Source organism: Plectrocnemia conspersa, unplaced genomic scaffold (assembly GCF_051122295.1).
Source record: "Plectrocnemia conspersa isolate PC_06_02 unplaced genomic scaffold, ASM5112229v1 ptg000005l, whole genome shotgun sequence".
Classification (NCBI taxonomy): Eukaryota; Metazoa; Arthropoda; class Insecta; order Trichoptera; family Polycentropodidae; genus Plectrocnemia; species Plectrocnemia conspersa.
In genome coordinates, this window is record NW_028277169.1 from 28,433,088 (window position 1) to 28,454,689 (window position 21,602).

General features: G+C 30.5%; 3 protein-coding genes across 7 annotated transcripts in view; 2 read left to right on the plus strand and 1 right to left on the minus strand.

Moving 5' to 3' along the window:
* The first annotated feature begins 1,454 nt into the window (after positions 1 to 1,454).
* Positions 1,455 to 15,399, plus strand: LOC148235360 (acid phosphatase type 7). Of its 3 annotated transcripts, none has more exons than XM_088186899.1 (10): positions 1,455 to 1,624; positions 4,249 to 4,443; positions 4,505 to 4,626; positions 5,107 to 5,291; positions 5,363 to 5,563; positions 13,489 to 13,613; positions 14,511 to 14,646; positions 14,720 to 14,781; positions 14,885 to 14,976; positions 15,042 to 15,399. In XM_088186899.1, the coding sequence occupies exons 1-10, from the start codon at positions 1,528 to 1,530 to the stop codon at positions 15,156 to 15,158; spliced, it is 1,332 nt and encodes a 443-aa protein (XP_088043025.1). In that variant the 5' UTR covers positions 1,455 to 1,527; the 3' UTR covers positions 15,159 to 15,399. The 3 variants fall into 3 exon arrangements, with proteins under 3 accessions (XP_088043025.1, XP_088043024.1, XP_088043026.1); XM_088186898.1 differs by lacking the exon at positions 13,489 to 13,613 and adding an exon at positions 13,646 to 13,770; XM_088186900.1 differs by lacking the exon at positions 13,489 to 13,613 and adding an exon at positions 13,820 to 13,944.
* Positions 15,385 to 17,254, minus strand: Aven (Apoptosis and caspase activation inhibitor). 2 transcript variants are annotated; one of them, XM_088186902.1, is made up of 5 exons: positions 17,156 to 17,249; positions 16,923 to 17,080; positions 16,434 to 16,862; positions 16,212 to 16,364; positions 15,385 to 15,527 (listed from the first exon to the last, which is right to left on the minus strand). In XM_088186902.1, the coding sequence occupies exons 1-5, from the start codon at positions 17,197 to 17,199 to the stop codon at positions 15,427 to 15,429; spliced, it is 885 nt and encodes a 294-aa protein (XP_088043028.1). In that variant the 5' UTR covers positions 17,200 to 17,249; the 3' UTR covers positions 15,385 to 15,426. The 2 variants fall into 2 exon arrangements, with proteins under 2 accessions (XP_088043028.1, XP_088043027.1); XM_088186901.1 differs by having other exon boundaries at positions 16,212 to 16,862; positions 17,156 to 17,254.
* Positions 17,255 to 17,696: 442 nt separating this feature from the next.
* DAAM (disheveled-associated activator of morphogenesis-like protein) overlaps positions 17,697 to 21,602 on the plus strand; it is a 115,213-nt gene continuing 111,307 nt past the window's right edge. Inside the window, exon 1 of one of the 2 annotated variants that reach the window (XM_088186907.1) lies at positions 17,697 to 18,185. The gene's annotated coding sequence lies outside the window, so the exon portion shown is untranslated. The remainder of the gene's footprint in view (positions 18,186 to 21,602) is intronic. The other variant, XM_088186908.1, reaches the window with a different exon arrangement.

Sequence of the window (21,602 nt, forward strand, 5' to 3'; positions counted from 1 at the left end):
AGATTTTTATTAATATCGTTTGTTACTCGGTGAATTTATTCAATTGAACCAGATTTAATAAAAGAGATAAATACATTTTTTTATATTTTATATATTAAAACTTGTTTATGTAACTAACAATTTATTTAACTTCATATTTAATTTAATAAATTATATTCACCCATTTCCATCAAAAAGATTTTTAATACTTCATTACACAAACACTAACACTAAATGAATTCCAATAACGATCACTAGACTAAGCAAATTGCACACATTGCGGAGATTGCTGCCTCGATGTTGACGTGCTTACAGTATTTTTTCGTGAAAATTTACAATATTTCGTGGCGCTTTATTTTAAAATATTTCAATCATTCTAACGTTGCACTGTATGTCATGAACCCTAACTGATCTTAGGATATGCTTGTATAATATATCTTGATTTTGTTGAATATTGACAGTTTAAAGCTTCTTTCCGTAAAGCAATTCAACTTTCTATATTTAATTTTGAAAACTACTGAAAAACTTTTTAATGTATAAAATCTTTTTTATTAAAAATATAATTAAGCAATTGGCAATTTCTATAAATGGCAGCACTATCCCACATAGAAATACAATCATATACCTTGGTTGAAGAAACATGAAATATGTATAAATAGACAGACGGATTATTGATCATAAATGTCAGCAACTTAAATCGAAATTTGACCAGCTTGTTAATTATACTTTACACAACTAAAACTAAATTCGGCTAGAACTTTTACTTTTGAGCATGATGAATGGTGAGATGTATTTATTTTTAGTATTGTGCAATAGTTTGGAGCACACTTAAAAAATTTTAATTTATATTCATAAGCTTAATAATTTTTAAATGTATATTACCAAATGTTTATTTTAATGTGATGAATAAATTCATGAACATACAAACAAAAAATATAATAAGTTACCTGTTTCTAACTGCTTGCATGTTAACAATTGTGTTATTTTAATACAATATAATGAAAAGATAAAGAAAACATTAGTGGTTACAATTTATGGGAAAAAAACAAAATACTAAATAGGTGAAGTTTTCAAAATGGCTCTAAAAGAGATCTTACTAGTGACATCTGTCGTTGTTATTTTAATAATTCTTATTTTAATTATGATTACACAAATTAAATATTGAAATTATTTTATAAATATTACTAGTAAATAATATGAAAATAGTGTATTTTTATATTATTTACTAGCACTCTAAAAATACTATTTATTATGGTTTATAACCTCACTAATCGAGTATTTGGTTTACAACTTAACTTTTACTGTAAACACCAATCAAACAAATTACTGCTCTTTGTTACTGTAATGCCTTATTATTGCACATTTATTTATGTATACAATCTTATCAATTATTTATCATTTCATAAATTTTCTTTTGTAATCCTTTGATAGTGATAATTTTTTAGATGTGGCAACACTTACAGAAGATTACTGTCATTGTCGGTTTGACGTTTGCGCCGCTTGCATGTGGTGCTCGTTAACACAACAATAAAGCGTTCATAAATCACAATGAACGTCCCGATAGTTATTTTTCTCTTCGTTTGCATCAACAATGCATTTGGATTATTGAGCCTTCAACCAGAACAGATACATCTGGCTTTTGGGAGTGAGTATTGTTTTCGTTCAATTGATGCTATCATTTATTCATACATTATTTAATCTAACATGAAACACAAACACATTGCAATTATATATATCATCGGCTCGGAAGAAGAACGTCACAAGACTAATTTAATAAATATTTCCGTCACAACACTAATTTAATTAATCACATACGATTTGTCCAATAGTATAAATATGTGTTATTCTCATAGTCTTTATAAAATTTTGAATGAAAATTTTATAGTCTTCTATTTATGAATCACCTAATTGTACATACAGAATTTACTCTTTTCATATTTGCAAAAGTGAAGAATAAATATTTTTTGTTACTTCCAAATCAATAATATATATTAATTACCTAATCGAATAATTTATTCTATGTAATTGGTACCAAAATTGCATTGGAATAGTTTTGAAAAAATCTGCTCATATCTCGTACTAGTAGTGCTAACCATCAAGCGATCATTAATCACTAGGGATTCCAATCCCGGGATCCCGGGATCCCGAACGATTTTCAATACCCGATGAGTCCCGGGATTATAAAACATAATCCCGAATTTTTCGGATTGACTGATTTATCAAGCACAATCGAATTATTATTGACAACATCGTTATATTTCGTGTACAAACTTGCGCGAGTTGCACGTATCATCTGTGAATCTTTGAGGCTGTGAGTCTGAACGTGCTTTTTCAGCAGCAGGCTGCTTAAGAACCAAAATCAGATCAAGGCTAAATGATAAAACACTTGATGCTTTGATGTTACTTCGTGAGTTTTATTCAAAATAATGTTTTCAATTAATTCTGTATGAATGTACATACCTATGTGCAAACATTGTCAAAAGTTCATTTTTTTCTTCTCAAATAAATATATAAGACCTTCCCTTTTTTATTTTTATTATATTATTTTCTATTTTAAGTCCAAGACTAAAATTATACGTACTTTATACATTGTACGTTATAAAAAATAGATGTAAAAATATATTGTATTATTCATTTTAAATTATTTTTATCGATAAAATAGCATGAAAATTAGGTCCCGGGATCCCGGGATCGACTAATTGCAATACCGAAATCCCGGGATCAAAATTTTGGCCCGGGATTGGAATCCCTATTAATCACTGATGATAAATAATAACAATAGACTTGAAAATCATTTTTTTTGTACAACCGCTGTCTGAATTTTTTGCAAATACTTGTATTTTAATTTTTTTTGCTAAACGGCCAGAGGATGACGAAACGAAATGTGTCAAAAAACTCACATTGTAAAATAATACTTTCGGACTGTTAAATAGGGATTTCCTATCCTTTTTTGATACACCGCTCTAACTACATACTTAATTTTTAAATTGACTATGTACTGAGAACAACTTATCCATAAACTTAACCTAAATAAAAGAGCGCAAAAAACAATTATCACTTCTCAGAAGTAAAAAATTCACGTCAAAAGCAATAAAATCGTGCCGTTGCCGTCGCAGTGGAAACGCTCGGTTATCTAACGTTCATATTAAGACTTTTTATAACAATATTACGATTTACAATAAGTGAGAATTGAATGAAGCACGTCTAAACCAAATTTTGCCCAATAGGAGAGAGCAAAAAACAATTATCACTTCTCAGAAGTCAAAAATTCACGTCAAAAGTAATAAAATCATGCCGTCGCCATCGCCGTGGGAACGCTCGTTATCGAGCGTTCCCACTGCGACAGCGCCGACACGATTTTATTGCTTTTGACGTAAATTTTTTACTTCTCAGAAGCGATAATTGTTTTTGTGCCCTCCTATTAAATATACTTTAATCAGCCGTTTTATATTAAAAGTCCATAGCAATATCAGTACGGATAGCTATCATGTTTTTAAAACATTAAAAATTTATATTTAGTGTACTTATGAATATATATGTTTTTATTTACTATTTCTTCTGCTATATATGTATGTAAAACAAAAAATGCAGGTTTATGTTAGTATTTATTTCGACTTTCGTACTTGATCAATGTCATCTGCATAAAAAAAATATATCTATTTATTGAAAATAGATGCTCTTAATTAAGATTAAGATATTTCATTGTTACATTATTTTATCTGCTAAACTAAATAAGTACTATCGTCCTTAATAATTTTTATAAGTTTTTTATATATTTTACTTTTTCTCTTACAAGTATAAAGCAAGAATACATTTCGTCAATTAAACTTATTACATAAAAAGCCACACTAAAGAGCCAATTTCATTCCTTTCTATATTTTTTACATATTCAATACATTAAATCATATTTTGCCTGCAGCTTAATCGTTTTATCTCATTTTCATTTACGCATCATTTCTTTTTCATGCTAAAAAATGCAATATTGAGTGACGCTATAAATAGAACAACAGTCGAAGTACAATTGGCAACTCTTCAACATAAAAAAATTGACACTTGTTTCAAATAATAATCTCAAAAATAACTTATTTTTGAGATTATTATTTTAAACAAATATGATATATTAAATTAATGTTTATATTAAATTTATAATATTTTTCTTCGCAACAATGATTGCGAAATTAATTTAGATTAGCAAATGCTATTGACACACTTTATAATTACTCACTTTTAATCATAAATATTGATAACAATGTTATTGTTTATCCACAGGAAATGTAAGCGAAATCGTCGTAACATGGACCACTTTCGATAAAACTCCCAACTCTATTGTCGAATATGGCATCAATGGAATGATATTAACCGCTACTGGTAATTCAACTTTATTCGTCGACGGCGGTAAAACAAAACACTCACAATACATACATCGAGTGTGGCTCACTGATCTTCAACCAAATCAGAAATATGGTTAGTTGAAAATGATTTTAAATATGAGCATCACATATGTATAACAAAATATGATTTTTAGTATATCACTGCGGAAGCATCTTCGGATGGTCTTCTCAATTTTGGTTCAGAACGGTGTCTCAAGATGAAAATTGGAGCCCGACTTTAGCTATATTCGGCGATATGGGAAATGAAAATGCTCAGGTATAATATACTTTTGTAGAAATATATTGACTTAAATCATATTTTAAAATATTACTATACTCGTTGTTATAATCTAATAACTACAAATCCTGCTATTAAATATAATGGAGATTTATAAATGTAAGTTTCATGACTTTGGATTAATCGAGTCATATTTAAATATAAATGCTGCTCTCACAGTATTTATCACTCTTTGTGAGAAGTTTTAGCAAGTTAAAATTAATTTAGATTTATATAAGACTTATTATCATACAAGAACTATGACTCATTTTTATTAATCAATTATTATTGTTATATCCATAAAATAACCATTTAACGTCACTGCTTGAAAGCTATAGTATTTTAGCAATTCATGACTATGTAATCAATTTATTTGGTTAAATCAAAACCTTGTGTATGAAAATCTATTTATGGAACTGTGTTTAACGCTTGTGAGATGGATGTATTATAATATTATATCACATATATCAATAATTTCAGTCTTTGGTGCGCCTACAAGACGAAGCGCAAAGAGAAATGTATGACGCCGTTATCCACGTTGGTGATTTTGCATACGACATGGATTCGCAAGAAGCTCAAATCGGTGACGCTTTCATGAATCAAATACAGCCATTAGCCGCATATCTTCCGTATATGGTGTGTCCGGGAAATCATGAAGAGGCTTAGTATGCGATTTAATCTGTTTATAATATATCAGAACACAACAATTATATGATAAAACTGTATCCCTTTGCAGCAATTTCAGTAATTATAGAAATAGATTTTCGATGCCCGGAGACGCCGAGAGCATGATGTACAGTTTCGATCTTGGTCCAGTTCACTTCATCTCGATTTCGACAGAGTTTTACTACTTTCTCAATTACGGTATCAAACAGCTCGTGAAGCAGTACGATTGGTTGGAGAAAGATTTGACAGAGGCCACGAAACCAGAGAATAGGTATATTTATTGATAAAAAAGCAGTGGTTTAGCGCTACAAAAATAAGATGACTCGATTTATAAAATGAATTACTTGTTAAAAGTCAATGTTTTTTAGCACTATATAATTTTTAATTTACTACAATTGTATTTAATAAATAGTACATGTTGAATCATTTAAAAATAAATTTAGGCTTTAGCTTATGATTTTTCACATTAGAATCTGCAACATTTTTTTTACAAAAAATACAAATAAAATTTTCATCATTGCTATATTTGGTTTTGTGGTAATAAAGATTTGCTTTTATAATGTTTTAAAAACATCTGAGTTGCGTAAATATATGCATTATGAACTTGTAATTTTGTAAATCGAGTTATTTTATCTTTATGGCAAAAATATCGTTAGGTTTAATATAATATTAAGCAACATGAAAGAGAACATATTAATTGATATAGATAAATTTTGTTAAAACTGATTATATTAATTATGTTTTTAAGAAATTGGAAAACGTTGAAAAAATTCTTTATTCATAACAAACTCACATTTTTCCTAAAACATTATGAACTTGTTTTTGAAAAAACATACATTTAATTATCATATAAATATCAGGGGATAGTTCCAAGGTAAAACACTGTCCCCTGCATTAAACAATCAAATGGCCTATTTATAAAACACTAGAATGAGATAATTCACTGTCATTATATTTAGTACAAATTGTTATTATTTGATCTATTTATATTAAAATATCATACTTTAAATATAACAGGAACTAGACAGTAAATTATCTATTAGTTAAAAAGTCAATAGGACCCCAATTATTTAGTATTTTAAGTTAGACTATTGTGTATCGTCTTTCGTACCACTTAATGAAAATATGTGTTATTTAGCAGTGAATTATTTTAAGAGGTATGTGCATTAAAATAAATACTTTTTTCCATAAAAACGAATTGTTTGTGCACTTATGTAAGGTGAACCTTCGGATTTTTTCTTCGAAAAATGATTCGTTACAGAGACTTATTCATAAGGTGTTCACTGTTCTGACCAATTCACGCTCGTTACTGCTCACATCTTATCTGTCCAACAGTAATGCACAAACAATTTGTTTTATGGAACAATTATTTTATATAATATTAATTTAAATTATCCTCAATGAAAATGACTAATCAAATGTTCTGTGATTAACATATAAATTATCATATTATTTTTGTGAGATTTGGAATAAAAATAATAGGGTATTATTATAATATACAATTTCTCTCTGAATCCACAAAGATGCGGGTATGGCTCTATTATAAATTGAGTAGGCTTTTGACATTATTTTTTTAATTGAAGACCTTATTTGAAAAACAACCATAATCACAATAATATTTTTTTACAGGAAAGAGTAAAAACTAATTTTCTTCTTTAATTACAATGAAATACTTAATTTAATGCGTTTTAAATATAAACAAAATAAATTTGTCTTAGAAATAAAATAATACACCCAAAAAAGGATAAAAAATAAAAACCAACTTGTACATTGGTAGTTTTTTAGGTTAAAATATTATTAAATATATACATGCATGCATACATTAAAAATACTAATAAAAAAACATGTAAAATAGGAAAAAAATTAAAAGTAGCAAAAAAGTATTAGAAAATAATACAATAACAATTTTATATATGTGTAGCATTCATCTTTATTACTCGAGACACTTTCACTATCCATTTCAATCTATTCCACTGTATTATTGTCTGATGGTAAATTTTCATAAAAAAAGTATTTTATTAAACTTAATAAATCAGATTATTTGCGCTTTCAAAGAAATAAATTTATCATATGCTCGCAAAAAAATTATTATAGTGGGGTGGTCAATATTTTTAGTAATTTTAAATTGATCACAACGTCCAGAAAATTTTTATCGATATAGTACCTCCCTTTTTAATGAATGATAAATTTTGTGGTTGACCTCGCGGCCAATGAGACTTGTGTGAATCTAGATGGATTGATTTATTAAGTGATATTTACATGTGACAAATGGACGATTATAGCGTGACATTTCTCGCGATGAAGGTGAACGTGGCGCAGGTGGTGATGGCCGTAGATGATGCTCTGGGCTATTGTGGCTGCGTGTGGCGAGTGTCAGGTGTGATATTCAAACCTGTCGGTGAAGGCGCGTAGCTGGTTCCTCCAGATGGCTGCTGGTAGATCTTGGCTCTCTGGTCATCTGCGTCGCTGACTCTGTTGTCTGGGCCGTCTCTTGTCTGGTGCCTCAGTCGTCTGTCTCAAGTGCCGTGGACCGTCTGCCCTCTCCTCATCAGAGTCCGGGCTTATATTCTTTAGCGGTTGCACGCCTGCTGGCCAATCACGATTGTGCATCGATCTCCTAGCCAATCGTTGCAGACGCTTCGTAGAACTCGAGAAATCGGATGTTGTATTTTCGAAAGCGAGTTTTTTGCTTGTCCAGACTTTCGAATTCTTCGGAAAGGGTTTGCGATGAGGTGCTTGATTCCATCCGTACCATTTTGTCACATGTGTTGTGTGGTCAAAAGAAATTCATCTTGTGCCATGATATTTGTCTCATTGTTAATGAATGATCGTTTTTGGTCACGGTCATCAACAATGAGACAATTACTGGACCTATTGGTCACGGTCATCAACAATGAGACAATTACTGGACCTACAATCTGGACCTATTTGTGTGGTCGCCACAGTACATTAAATTTGCCAAAGTATATATATATTCCCATAGAACCTTTAAAATATGTTTGTAGAGTATTTTGTCATTGAATAAAAATCTTCAATATCTTATTTTTGTAGAATAAAAGGTGCTTTTCTCGCCTTTAAAATAATTTTATCCCAATTATTGGTATGTTTTTGTTCCTTCATGCAGTTAATGATTTAAAATAAGTGATAACCCTTAGACCGCCAACCGGTAAATTGTTAATTACTCGCTGTACGCCATGCGTTTTTAGCGATATAATTTTTTGGCTACTTACTCTGTTTAACACATCATTACAGGCAAAATACTCAATTTTTATATTTTAAAATTATATATGTATGATTAACATGGTTTAAACATTCTAATTATATCAATAAACAAACATTTTTAGTCGTATTGTTGGAAATATGGAGTGAACAAAAAAAATCTATTCGTCGGTCCGCGAGCTGGCTCGCGTACACACACCTACACACACATGAACGCGCGCGGCACTATACAAGCGAACGACAAGCAGGGTCATGCTCACACTGAGACAATTTTAATATATAAATCTGCAACGCATTTTTTCTTCGTCTGACCTACATCCTGTTATAAAAATTTACAAATCGACAAGATTTCTTTGATGCATACAAAATCACATATATCGTACACAAAAATAACCCTAATAACCAAACTGTTTGTTTTTGATCAATGGTGTTTGCAATTGGTTGTTGTTGAAGGTTGTCATATTTCTTTATATATAAAAATAATAAATAATAAAACTTGATAGCAAGATACGATGTTACATTTAACTATATATAATTATATGTATAATTTATAATATATACATATTCTTCTTCTTCTTCTTCCACGGCACTACAACCGGTGATCGGTTTTGGCATTTCCACCTAATTTCTTGTAGGGCTTCTAGATATATCTTGAGTTTTAGTATTTCTTCCGATATTGTTTGTATTTTTCCTGGTAGTAATATTGCACATTCCAGCTTCCAAAATTGAAGTCCAATCGTTTATCTATATTTCGATCGTCTAGGTCAGTGGTCGGCAAACTTATTGGCCGAAGAGCCAAATATGTACATTACAATGATTCAAAATAGGTCTGAGAGCCAAATCTGTTTTTTAATTTAGTAAACCTTTATTATAATTTTAGACCTTTATTAAATTACGGATACACTGAATAAAACTTGATTTCACACTTAATAAAGATTTATTCGTTGATAAACAATAATATGAAAGTAAGGTATCCATAAATTTAAATCATGACAATGACTGACAAACACTTAATGCGAGCAATGTCGTTGCATCTCTTTGGAAAGTTTCAGTAAGTCAGGTTTATATGTTGTTTGCTTGAAAAGGAGTGTTCGCATGAATATGTAGAACCAAAAAGGGAAAGAACTGCAAACGCAAGTTTTTTGAGCTGATCGTAAGAGTCAGGAATACTATTCCAGACGTTGAAAATGATCATGTCTTCATTCTCTAGGTCTTTCAAAGCAGACCACTTGTGTTGTGAACTAAGATCACATTCGTTCTTCTCCAATATTTCCAAATCAATACAAAGACGATAAAATTTGGAGCTCCATATTTCCTTGTTTTTTAAATCCTGCAATTGTATTTCAAAGTTACAATGTCAATGCCAAAAGGAGAAAATTTCAACTCAGGCATTATAGCATTAAGAAGATTTTTGACCAATACTAAGGTCGCTTTGCTGTTTTTAAACTCCTGAAATCTGCTGAGAAATGCTTCCCTCATATTTAAAATTGCTGTTTTGAAATGGTGTTTGTCAAAAGGGAATTATTTTCTTGGCGATGCTTTAACAGGCTCGGAAAGTGAAACAATGTTTCCCTTTCAAAATCTTAAGCAAAAAGGAATAATTTGTTATCGAATGAAATGGCTTCTTCTAACATCGAAAAAATTGTTTCCTTTCCCTTGTAGTTTACGGTTAAGCTGATTTAGATGAGACGTAACGTCTACCATAAAATGAAAGTTTTGGATCCACTGATTATCTGTTAGTTCTGGATAATGAACACCCTTCTCAAGGAGAAATGCTTCAATTTCTGGCAATAGGGAAGCGAAACGTTTTAAAACGTTCCCTCTTGATAACCATCGAACCTTGTTATGAAGCAGAAGATCAGTGTACTCACTCTCCATTTTAACTAAAAATTCTTTGAATTGACGATGATTAAGAGCTTTAGCTACAATTGAGTTGATGATTGTGATCACTAATCCCATAACTTCACTAATTTCTTTCGGAAATGTCTGCGCACAAAGTGCTTCTTGGTGAATAATGCAATGATATACCAATATCTCGAGATTATTTTTTTCTTTCAAAATAGCAACAAACCCTTTTCTGACGCCAGTCATACTTTTGGCCGGAAATTCTGTAGCCGCCAAACACGCAGATTGACAGCTGACATACTACTACGCTGCGCTGCGCCCCTACTGGACGAAACAGGTACTACGTCAACGCTCACGCACACATTCAACGTTGCATGGAAAGGACACTTGACCAGAATTAGCGCCCGAGCCCGTGGATATTTGTGCCAGAGCCGCACTCAAGGAGCCAAAGAGCCGCATGCGGCTCCGGAGCCGCACTTTGCCGACCCCTGGTCTAGGTCATTATGAATCGGGGCGGATTTATTATTTCTTTGTAATTTTTTCATAACTATTTGGATTTATCCACGTTGGTTGGTTTGCTCCATGATAGAAACCCTCCTCCTTTATCCGGGCTTGGGACCGGCAAGAGTGCAACATATCTACACTCCAGGCGGAATATGTAATATATATTACACACACACACATATATATACAATAAATAATAAACTTTTCGACCATCGTGACGCATTGGGGTAACCTGTTAGGTCACGATGGTATTAATTTAATGTAAATAAATAGAACAAGTAAAATAAAATGATTCTACGACAAGGAATCGTTTTTGTTATTATTATTATTATTATTTAATATTTACTAAGAGTTAATATTGATATTTTATTAATTATATCTTATTTATATTTATTAATAAGTATTTAATAGTAATTATTATTATTATTATTTAATTATTACAAACAATAAAAACCAATCACAAAAACAGTTGACAATATTAAAACAGTCGAAATAACGTATAAATATATTCACAAGTATTTACAAATCACAATTATCATTGAAATATTGATGACATAATTTAATTTCGATTCATAAATTAAAGTATAAAAAAACGAATTTCCGCGATGCGTTTGTGCTAACCCTAAAAGTGGTCTAAATAAGCACGATCGAAACCACGCGCGAAATACAAACGACTAAAATTAAGGCGTGACTTTATAATTATATATACCACTGTTTCATCGCAAATTCTATAAATAAAATCACTGAAATCGTTTACTAGGAACTCAAACTGATTTTTAAAACATATATTGCCAACTTTTACCTTTCCGTTTCTTTAAAAAACGAAGGTTTTAACGAGCGCATCATATCATGCGCTTGGCGTTAGACAGTAGATTTAGTTGCGCATCATATCATGCGCTTGGCGTTGAAAGGAATAATCAATTATTATGTAAAATACCCTATTACAAAAGTAATGCTAAAATTGTTTAAACTTTCTATCTTATCTTTCTAGATAATACTGTAACATTAACAACAGTTTAACCTAAAAAACGTTTTCAATTTTATAGTTTCATATTTCATATTAATAGATTTTCACCGTCTGAATATAAATATTACTTAAATACCTGCAATCACTTCCAATATTTTTTGTTAAAATATTCTCACCCACATGATTAATATGAGAACTTCCTTTCACCCTTGCTATTCTAATTAACTCTCGTTTACTTTTATATAAAATATGCTTTTTTGTTGTTTATTAATTATAATAATCGAAGAACTTTCCATTATGAAATATAAGATGTTAAAAATCTCAACCGAATGATTGCTACTGATTTATTTTTCAAATTTAAAATGCAACTGGTCAGAGATTATTATTAATACACTTTGCACATTTTTTCTTCTTTTTTTTAACTAGTGTTATAAATTAGTATCCCTTCGACATTTAAAAAAACGGAATTTTGTTTATGTAAAAGAAACATGATGCACATGCACGGACTAGATAATATCTGTTCTGTGTATACACGCGATGTGTTTGCTAAGCTGCTCAATCCTTCTGTGTAAAAAAATGGTCGACACTTTCTACAATTATACATAAATATATCATCACATTTTATTTTCTTCTTAATTCCAATCTTGTGTCTGTGACAAACTCGCATTTAATAAAAACGAATATAAAACTTTTTATACGAAATTATTTATATATACACGAAATATGAGAAAAAATATTTTACTTATTATTTTAACTATTTTCAATTTTAAGAAAGAAGACATACATAAATTATCATTCAGTTTTAAATTTATACATGCATTGTTTAGTCATTGTAAAGAAACACCAATGTTTGGGACATTGGTAGTTCTTCATACAAGATGTTTGAACATCGGTTGTTTTTCCAAAATAGGTGCTATTTTTGCATTCATTTTTTGTGAGAAAGGAGGTTTTACGATTTTGTAGAAAATGACCAGTACTATCCATTTTGACAATAAAATAAATTTCGAAAATAGTGCACATTGACACCTTTTCATATAAGGTCTTCAATTACAATTTAGTTTATTTTTTTTAATAAATACAATATTTAATTTATAAATAAAATAATGTATATAAATTGATAATATTTATCTAATGGCGTAAATTGTGAAATTATAAAATCATCAATGTGTTATTACACCTATTTTTATCACATACATATGCAATGTTTAGAATCAATGTTAGAAATGTCACGTTTACTTATTTTAGATAAATAGCAAAATACTTTATTAATTATCGGACATTAAATTATTTAATTAAGCTTGTATTTATTGGGTCAGGAATTTAATTAAATAGTCAATAGTAAGTAGAGAACGATAATATGCATTTTTGCATTATGAAATTTCTCCATAAAAATTGACTATAAATTTGTATAGTAAAATCATATATAATTCTTTGAAGAATATAAATGCAGTGAAAAAATGAATTAATTCTGTTATTGTAGCTTTAACCATTTAAGCAAATGGAGCTTTACTAACATGTTTCAAAAAGTTATACAGTAGAAACATCTGAAATTGATTCTAGACGTCACATATCTTTTTGACAATTAATTAAAACATGTAATGAAACTTTAAATCGACAATGGTAAGCTACAGAGAGAGGAAATACACAATTAAAAATTACAGAGTAAAACATCCGTGGATTGTAGTGTTCGGTCACCGTCCGATGTACTGTAGCAACTCAAACGGAGACGACTGCACATTCCACGAGACTGTAACTAGAGTCGGCCTGCCGTTTTCTCACATGTTCGGTGAGCTTGCTACTATTTATGCTACTTTTCAGACAAAAGCGGCCATGGGTAGTCGTCTACGGCCACCGGCCCATGTATTGCAGTAACGTATTCCCCGACGACTGCAAACAACACGACACAATATCTAGGGCTGGTTTGCCATTTACTCGCGCGTTCGGTGAGTGAGCAGGTTCGCATGCGTAGGATTAAAGGGTTGGTTTTTTCAGACGACGGCGGCCATGGATAATCGTGTTCGGCCATCGTCCTATGTATTGCAGTAATTTAAACATTAACGATTGCACTCATCACGAAACGCTAACACGTGTGGGCTTGCCCTTGATACATTTCTTTGGTAAGCTTGACTAATGCTTGTCGAGTGTTGAATTCATATATTTTGGGAACAAACTAATCAAGTTAACGTTTTTTTTAAATACTAACATTTAATGGTTCGGAAAATGATGACAGATTTGCTTTTAGTTATTCGATAATTATACTAAACATATTTTGTAATGCTTATATCTCACAAACTGTTAATAGATATCAGATAGATATACATATGTATTGTTTTAAAAATGCATAATGAAATAACTTGAGGTTTAAGTTGTGTCACTTTTCATGTGATTGTTCCATTCCTTTCTATAATATTTTCATATCGCAATAGTATTTAGTGAGACAAATAATCTGTTGATTTTTTCCGAACCGACTAATATTTCATAACTAAGTCCGATTATCTACTATAAAAGGTAAGTCACCAAACAATATGCATAAAAACTTTTGATTTGCTATTTTTTTCTTATAAACTTGAACTATTGCTTATATTTTAAGATTTTAAAAAGTCCCAAAATATGTGGACAATTGATTTTTTTCATTAAAATAAATTGGCTGTATTGATTATTTTTATTTGTATTTGTAATTTAGGATTGGAAGAACTGTTCTATAAATTCGGAGTTGACCTAGAAATTTGGGCTCACGAACATTCGTACGAGCGATTGTGGCCGATTTATGACTATAATGTTTACAACGGATCTCATGATGCTCCTTACACTAATCCAGGGTGAATATTTCTTTCCAAAATTTGCTTTTCTATTGACGCAAAGATGTTCATTAATATGATTATTATTTTTTAGAGCTCCAGTTCACATAGTAACAGGATCAGCCGGATGTAAAGAAGGACGTGAACCTTTCGTTGGTATGTTTAAAAGAATTTACTTATAACAATATTTTTACTTAGCTTTGTTTATATTATAAACATGTAAATATTATTTATGCATTTTATTATGATCCATTTACAGCTACTCCTCCTTCGTGGTCAGCATTCCATAGTCAAGATTATGGTTATACCAGAATGAAAGCTTTTAATTCATCACATCTTTACATTGAACAGGTATATTTTTTTATTTAATAAAATAAAATAATTTATTATAAAACTAATATTTTAATTAATTATAGGTTTCTGATGATAAATCCGGTGCCGTAATCGACAGTTTTTGGATAATTAAAAATAAACATGACAAATATCCTGATAGACCTCATCTAGGCCGTAGACCTTATAAAATTAGTGATTAATTAAATCTAAAATTATTTCAATAGTAATTTAATTAATGATGTATTATCTTAAATTATTCTCTTAAAAATAATTAGTACATCCAAAAATATAACATTTTAAAGTAAAGCTCGTAATTATTTTTATTTTTATGTGATATAAACAAAATATAGTCAATTTTATATGTTATATAAAATTAATAAAATCAAAAGTGATATTGTATTGTCGGTTTATATTAATAAAATAACGTTTAAAATATGTAAATATTTATTTAATATTATTGTCAAATTATTAACCTAAATAATCATTCAGCCATTCTTCGAGATCTTCTTGGGATTCTTCTTCAGTAGCTACTTGAGACTCTTTTTCTTTTACGTTTTGACTTGAGGTATCTGAAAAAACAATTCAGATATGTTAAGACGGTTACATATGAGATAAGATACTCTGGTTAATCTAAGAATGTCTCGCTTGCTAGCAGCGCCAGTACGAAGGGTGAGGCGAGCACTTGCCTCAGGTGAACGATGTAAAGGGCGCCAAATTGGTAAAGTCAGTGAATTAAAAAATTGATGAAAAAAAGACATTTATCTATTTGTTACTATTTAACAAAATAAGTTGAAAAATATAAAAAGAAAAATTACTTTATTAACTATATAAAATATAATTTCAACTACAAAATAAGTAAAGAAATAATATGATATTTATTTAATTTTTTCTTCTTCTTAAGGTTGGTGTTAATTTATTTTTAATATTTTCACAACTATTGTTCTATGACTTTTTTATTTAATATAATTAGCAATAAATCTATTTTATTCCTAATTTGATTTTGCCTAATAATATACTTATTGAAAGTAAAAAAAACTATTATATATAGGAGCGCAAAATTGTCCTTTTGAATCAAGTGACAAAATGTCTAGTCGCTTATGTCTAGTTATGACTTCATAGTAAAGACATTATATTAAGGCTAGTAATACACTCTTAGAACAACTAGTAATACAATCTTAGTACAACTAGCTAAACAATGTATTACAGATTTTTTCCAAATATTAATGTAGACAATAATCAAATAATAAAATTACCTTTATTATCTGTTGTATGATGAGCAGTCGTCGGTAAGAAATTTTGAATAGTTATATTAGAGTGTATCTTAATTTCTTTAAATGGTTTTATAATACTTTTTTCTTGAATCATTTCTTGGACTGGTCTTTCAGCGCCTTTTTCATTTATCGGTTCTATAAGAATATTACATATTTTCGAATTCAAAATTGAGATATCCATATTTAACTTCTCAGAGCTCGCACCATACAACAATTTATTCTTAGCCGCAGTTTTCTTCATTTCATCTACTTGTGATTCGGCAAACAAAGAAGGATCTAGTTCGATCTGTTCATAAAAAGGCACGCAAGTCACGTGTTCGCCAATCTTTTTAAAATCCAACATAAACAATTCGTCGTCGTTTGGATGCAAACTACCATAGTTCCAATGTTTCTCCGATTTGAATTGAAAATGATCTCCGATCAACATCGGCTTGTTGAAAAGCTCTTGCATATTAGCACCGCGCGAAGTTTCTTCGACTTTTTCGTAGATATTTTCAGGCAACTCATCTTTAGTCCAATTCGTTTCGATTTTTCTCTTCCGATATTTACCATATGTGCTATTTTCAACATTTTCTTCAGCAAGAGCCGGTGCATTATCGATTTTTTGTTGCAAATCTACTTTTTTAGGTGCTTCTAAAATATATATTAAAATAAATATCTATCAAAAGCAATAATTGTACAAATTTAATATACCTCTTATAGGCAGTTCTTTGGGCTTATCGACGTTTTCTTTATTGCTCTTCTGATTTTTGATGTCTTGAACGTTTCCTTTGTTGGGTTTATCATTTTTTTTATTGCCTTGATTAGCGTTTTTGTTAGGAGGTTGCTTTTTCTTATTTTGTTGCTGATTTCTGTAACAATTTATATTAATAAAACGTATTTCGTGTTAAGATATTAACTCATAAGACAATAAATAATATAAATACTTGTTTTTATTGCTTTTTTCGCTATTTTTATTTGGATTCGACATTATTGTTGAACATAACCTTATGATCTGTCAAACGTCAAATACTATGAGTTGATCTAAAAACAACACATAACGACCATGTTTTATAATTGTTTTTTTTAAATATAGACAATAAAAATTCAATTTTACTTTAAAATTCAAATAAAAACATTAAAAATGTATAAAAATATTTAAAATTTAAAATCATTATTTATTATATTTTTAAAATATGAATACTTATTTTATGCCAGAAAAAATATTCATTATTAATAAAAATAAACTTTAATCGAGTAAGATATGTGTATTGCCATATTTATTGAGGTAATTCATTGTTCATTAAATATTTATTAGAAATAATGTTACATTTTCATTAAAAATGACATGTCGGTAGTATACTGTGACATTTGGTATAATTTTTCAGAATGTTTCATGAATTTCTTATCAAAGCAATAAATTTTCAGACATAACACAAAGGATTTGTATTAGTTACGTGTTTGTGTATGCGTCGAGGGCGGATGCCCGTGGCGCGCATGCCTCGAAAGAAGATTGTTCTCGGCGACAACATTATCAAATGTACCTCAGCCGGTGAAGGGACAACTACGGTGCCGGTGTACTCCCATCATCTTTACACCGACGCACAAAAACATCATTCTCAAATTCCAAATCGAATATAAAACCCAACAGTGACACGACACCGGCGCGTCGATATTAGTAAACACACCCCAGCCCCAGCTAAAAACTCCCCCTTCAATCCCCCCATTAAAAATCATAAAAAACGGTGCAATCGATTAAAACTTCGGAACAATCCATAAAGTGCATCTTATTAAAACTAAATACTGAGTGTTTAAATCGAATGTTGTAGTGTCTAGTGATCAGTGCATTCGAAGGGAGTTACATGCGTTATTGATCGGCGCATTTCTTATTGGGGTTGGACTGGAGCGACTCGATTCTGACTCTGAATTTCGACAGGACCACATCCCACGCCACACGCTCGCACTACCCACGTAAAGGTACGTACACACATAAACTACGTGTGCATCCGAATGCACGTGGTGTGTTTTATGATCGATAAGTCCGTCTGGAACCGCCCAGGCTTATCCGGGTTTATCGACTAGCTAATATACGACGGCAGCATCGCGAAGAGTGTTGCTAATCTGCGGCGTGCGACACTTCAGACGCTAACTTCAGCGCTTGAGCATGCAGAGGCACTTGAGAAAAAACATACGAGAGACTTCAAATAAGTCAAGGGTCTTTTTACACTATAGTCAATTAGTGAATCATTATACTTTTGACGCAATTTGCATCTGAGCACGTTCTGATTACTAATATAAATAAGTCATAGAGAAATATTGCTTTATCTCATTAGTCATTAATAGAGAGCATACTTATTATATTAATAAGTTTAAAGTATACATAATTATATATTGATAATGTATAGATATAAATATAAAAATAAAACTAGTTTAATATAATTATATGTATACAGATTAAAAATAACTATTATTTTATGTTATTTATGTTAAAAAATAATAATTAACATAAATAACTCGCATACATGTGTATGTAACTATAATATTTTGCATGAAAACTCAAACATGTTCAATAATATGTATAAAATCCTAGATGGTTATTAATATATGTTTTTAGATACTCAGTAAAACACAATTTAATTAAAACTTATATGAATAATATTTCGAGTTACATTTTATTCAATTTGAAGTTAAATTTCATTTAGTTATACCTATATTTGTATACAATATGATATAAGTCAGTGATCCGATAGATATGGATTCGAACCCTATATAAACTTAGTGTTTTTTTATTTTCTACTGTATCTACTAGTAATAAATGCGTTAGAGTTATTGTAATATACTTTTTTAACATAATTTATGTTAAGTTTTATTATTCTCTTATGTACTATGATAGTATTATATCGAATCCTTGATGAAATACTGCAGTATGTCTAAAATTGGTGTGGTTAGTTTTATTTAAATAAAAAATATCGTATCTGAAACTTTTATATATAAAGTCTAATAAAAACAGCTTTAATCTTAACATTTAAAGAAATACTCAAATACCCTAATAAGTATTTTTTTCAATAAAGCTATCCGACACTTGTATAATACTGCTGTAAAAATACTTTTTTATCAGTTTTTATATATACAAAATATGTCTGAGTTTTTACAGCATTTTTCCAAAGTGTGTGAGTTAGATTTTATGATTTAATTATTTATATTGCAGTGGAAGGAATCTTTAATGCAACTCTACCTATAAAATTTACTCGTTATTCACTTTCTTGTTAGCCATTTTTGCGCTCGTTCACACAAATTACTACGCCAGATGTTCCGTCATCAGTCAACCAGACGTATAATAGTTGTATCAAAGAACGCCTTCCTAATATGGCTAGCTTGTTAGAGTACCGGAATCATATGTAACACCTCCTTTGAACTCAATCACCCACAGCCGACACCGCTGGGTGTAAAAGTTCAAAGCCTTTCGCTTGATCTTAAAAATTCCAAGAGGAATATTTTATCAACAACTCTTTCGTGAGATGTTAATGTGTGAAGATTTAAAGAAACAACACCGTCCTTTGTTGTGTGGCGATGCCACTAACCGAGCTCTAATTTTATACCGCGCTTAACATCGAAACGATCGTCTGGGTCATCGAAGATGATCTGATAAACCAAGAACCAGCTGATGGTCACGGCCCAGTGACTTTGTCGCCAGTTCAACCGTAAAATTGTTGTGACTAACCTTTCAACAGGCGGAAGGTCTATTGTGTGACTGAAGAGGACCTAGGGAACAATGCCTGTCTGATCTATAGCGCAAACTTGGCGCTAGGGGAAAATTTGCAAAAATCGTGTTAATATTGTACATGTTTATTCCTATAAAAGCCGTTGTAGGTATGATAAAATAACTCGACAAAGTTGATAACACAATAAAAATAATCTTACAAAACGTCTTTGAGAGTCACGATCGCGTCCTCTTTCGATGTCCGTTAGAGCCAGGACGTCCGCAACACCCGACTCGCCTATGACCAAAATAATTATGATGATTCAGTGTGAAATCTTAGAAAGTGATAATTTGCTATCAATGAACTAATTTTAATGATGCTGTTTTTTGACTAGTTATTATAAATCTCTCCGAACAAATTTATAGCAGTCAAAAGTTCTAATTTCAACTGATACTATTTACTTCAGAATGATTGCATACAAATATCCAATTAAATTCAAAGTAGATAGAAAATAGTGGAAAGTCTGGTTCTTTATTAGCTAATTGAATATTTTTTTTTAAGATATATATGTATTTACTATTTAATGAATACATAATTAAACCCAAATATTTATCATTATAATCACCATCCAAAAATGGTCTGTATTTTAACGACCGGATACATAGATGAATATTTCGTTGTATCGATATGTTTAGATCAGTTGACTTTTTTATTTTCGGTTTGCCACCCATGGCGAAGATGAGGGGCCTCAACACCCACGTGCGTTCCTTCCAGCGTCCATTAAATCTCCCCGCGGGAACGGTGATTATACAAAAGAACATCAATAGGGTTGTGATTTACGATCGAATCTTACCGGTCGAAGGACATCGATCGTCATCTGGTTCACAAAAAGTGCGCTGATCTGATAGAGCATTCATAACTCGGTGCTCGCAGACGTCTGCATTCTTTTCCATGGACGTGACGTAAATTAAGATGAGTGCAAGTCTCGAGATTCACGATAAAGTGCATTTCTTGGAAGCCAGATGATTTTTGTTCAAGGTTAAAAACCAATAAAAACCACGGATGGAATATGATTGAGACAAAGGGCTAGATCAGTGGTTCTTAACCTTTTCAAAGTCACGGTGCACTTTTGATCATGGGAAAAAGTGGCGGTGCACCAGAATTAAGAGGTCGAAAAAAATATGTGGACATAATTTTTATTACATATTTAAAAAAAATAATAGTTACATACAAAATTACATAAAAATTTTTTACATATTTTTTTAAATTAAATTATATAAATAAGTTTAGTATTAAAAATAAATTTAGGTAGTTAATTTTGCCCTAGAACCAATTTTTAATTACGTGTTTTATTAAAAATATTTGTATTATTATTTAAAGGTGCTCTTTGGGTGGCAAATCTAAGTGGTGCATTTTCCCCCCTTTGTTTACCCAAAATGACGTTCCTGCTTAACATAATGGAATTTATACGATCAATCAAAAATTAATTAATGTGATATCTGAGCTTGTTGGCTTTTGCAGATATCAGAAATATTACGTCGAATATTTTATGTAGTTACCCTGAATTCTTCGTTTAAATTTTTTTCTGTCTTTCTCGTTTTTTAGTTTTCATATTAGTTGTTATTGAGAAACCAAGCTCACACAAATATGATGTTGAAAACTGTAACAAAATTTTCAGTGCCTTTATGTAAAG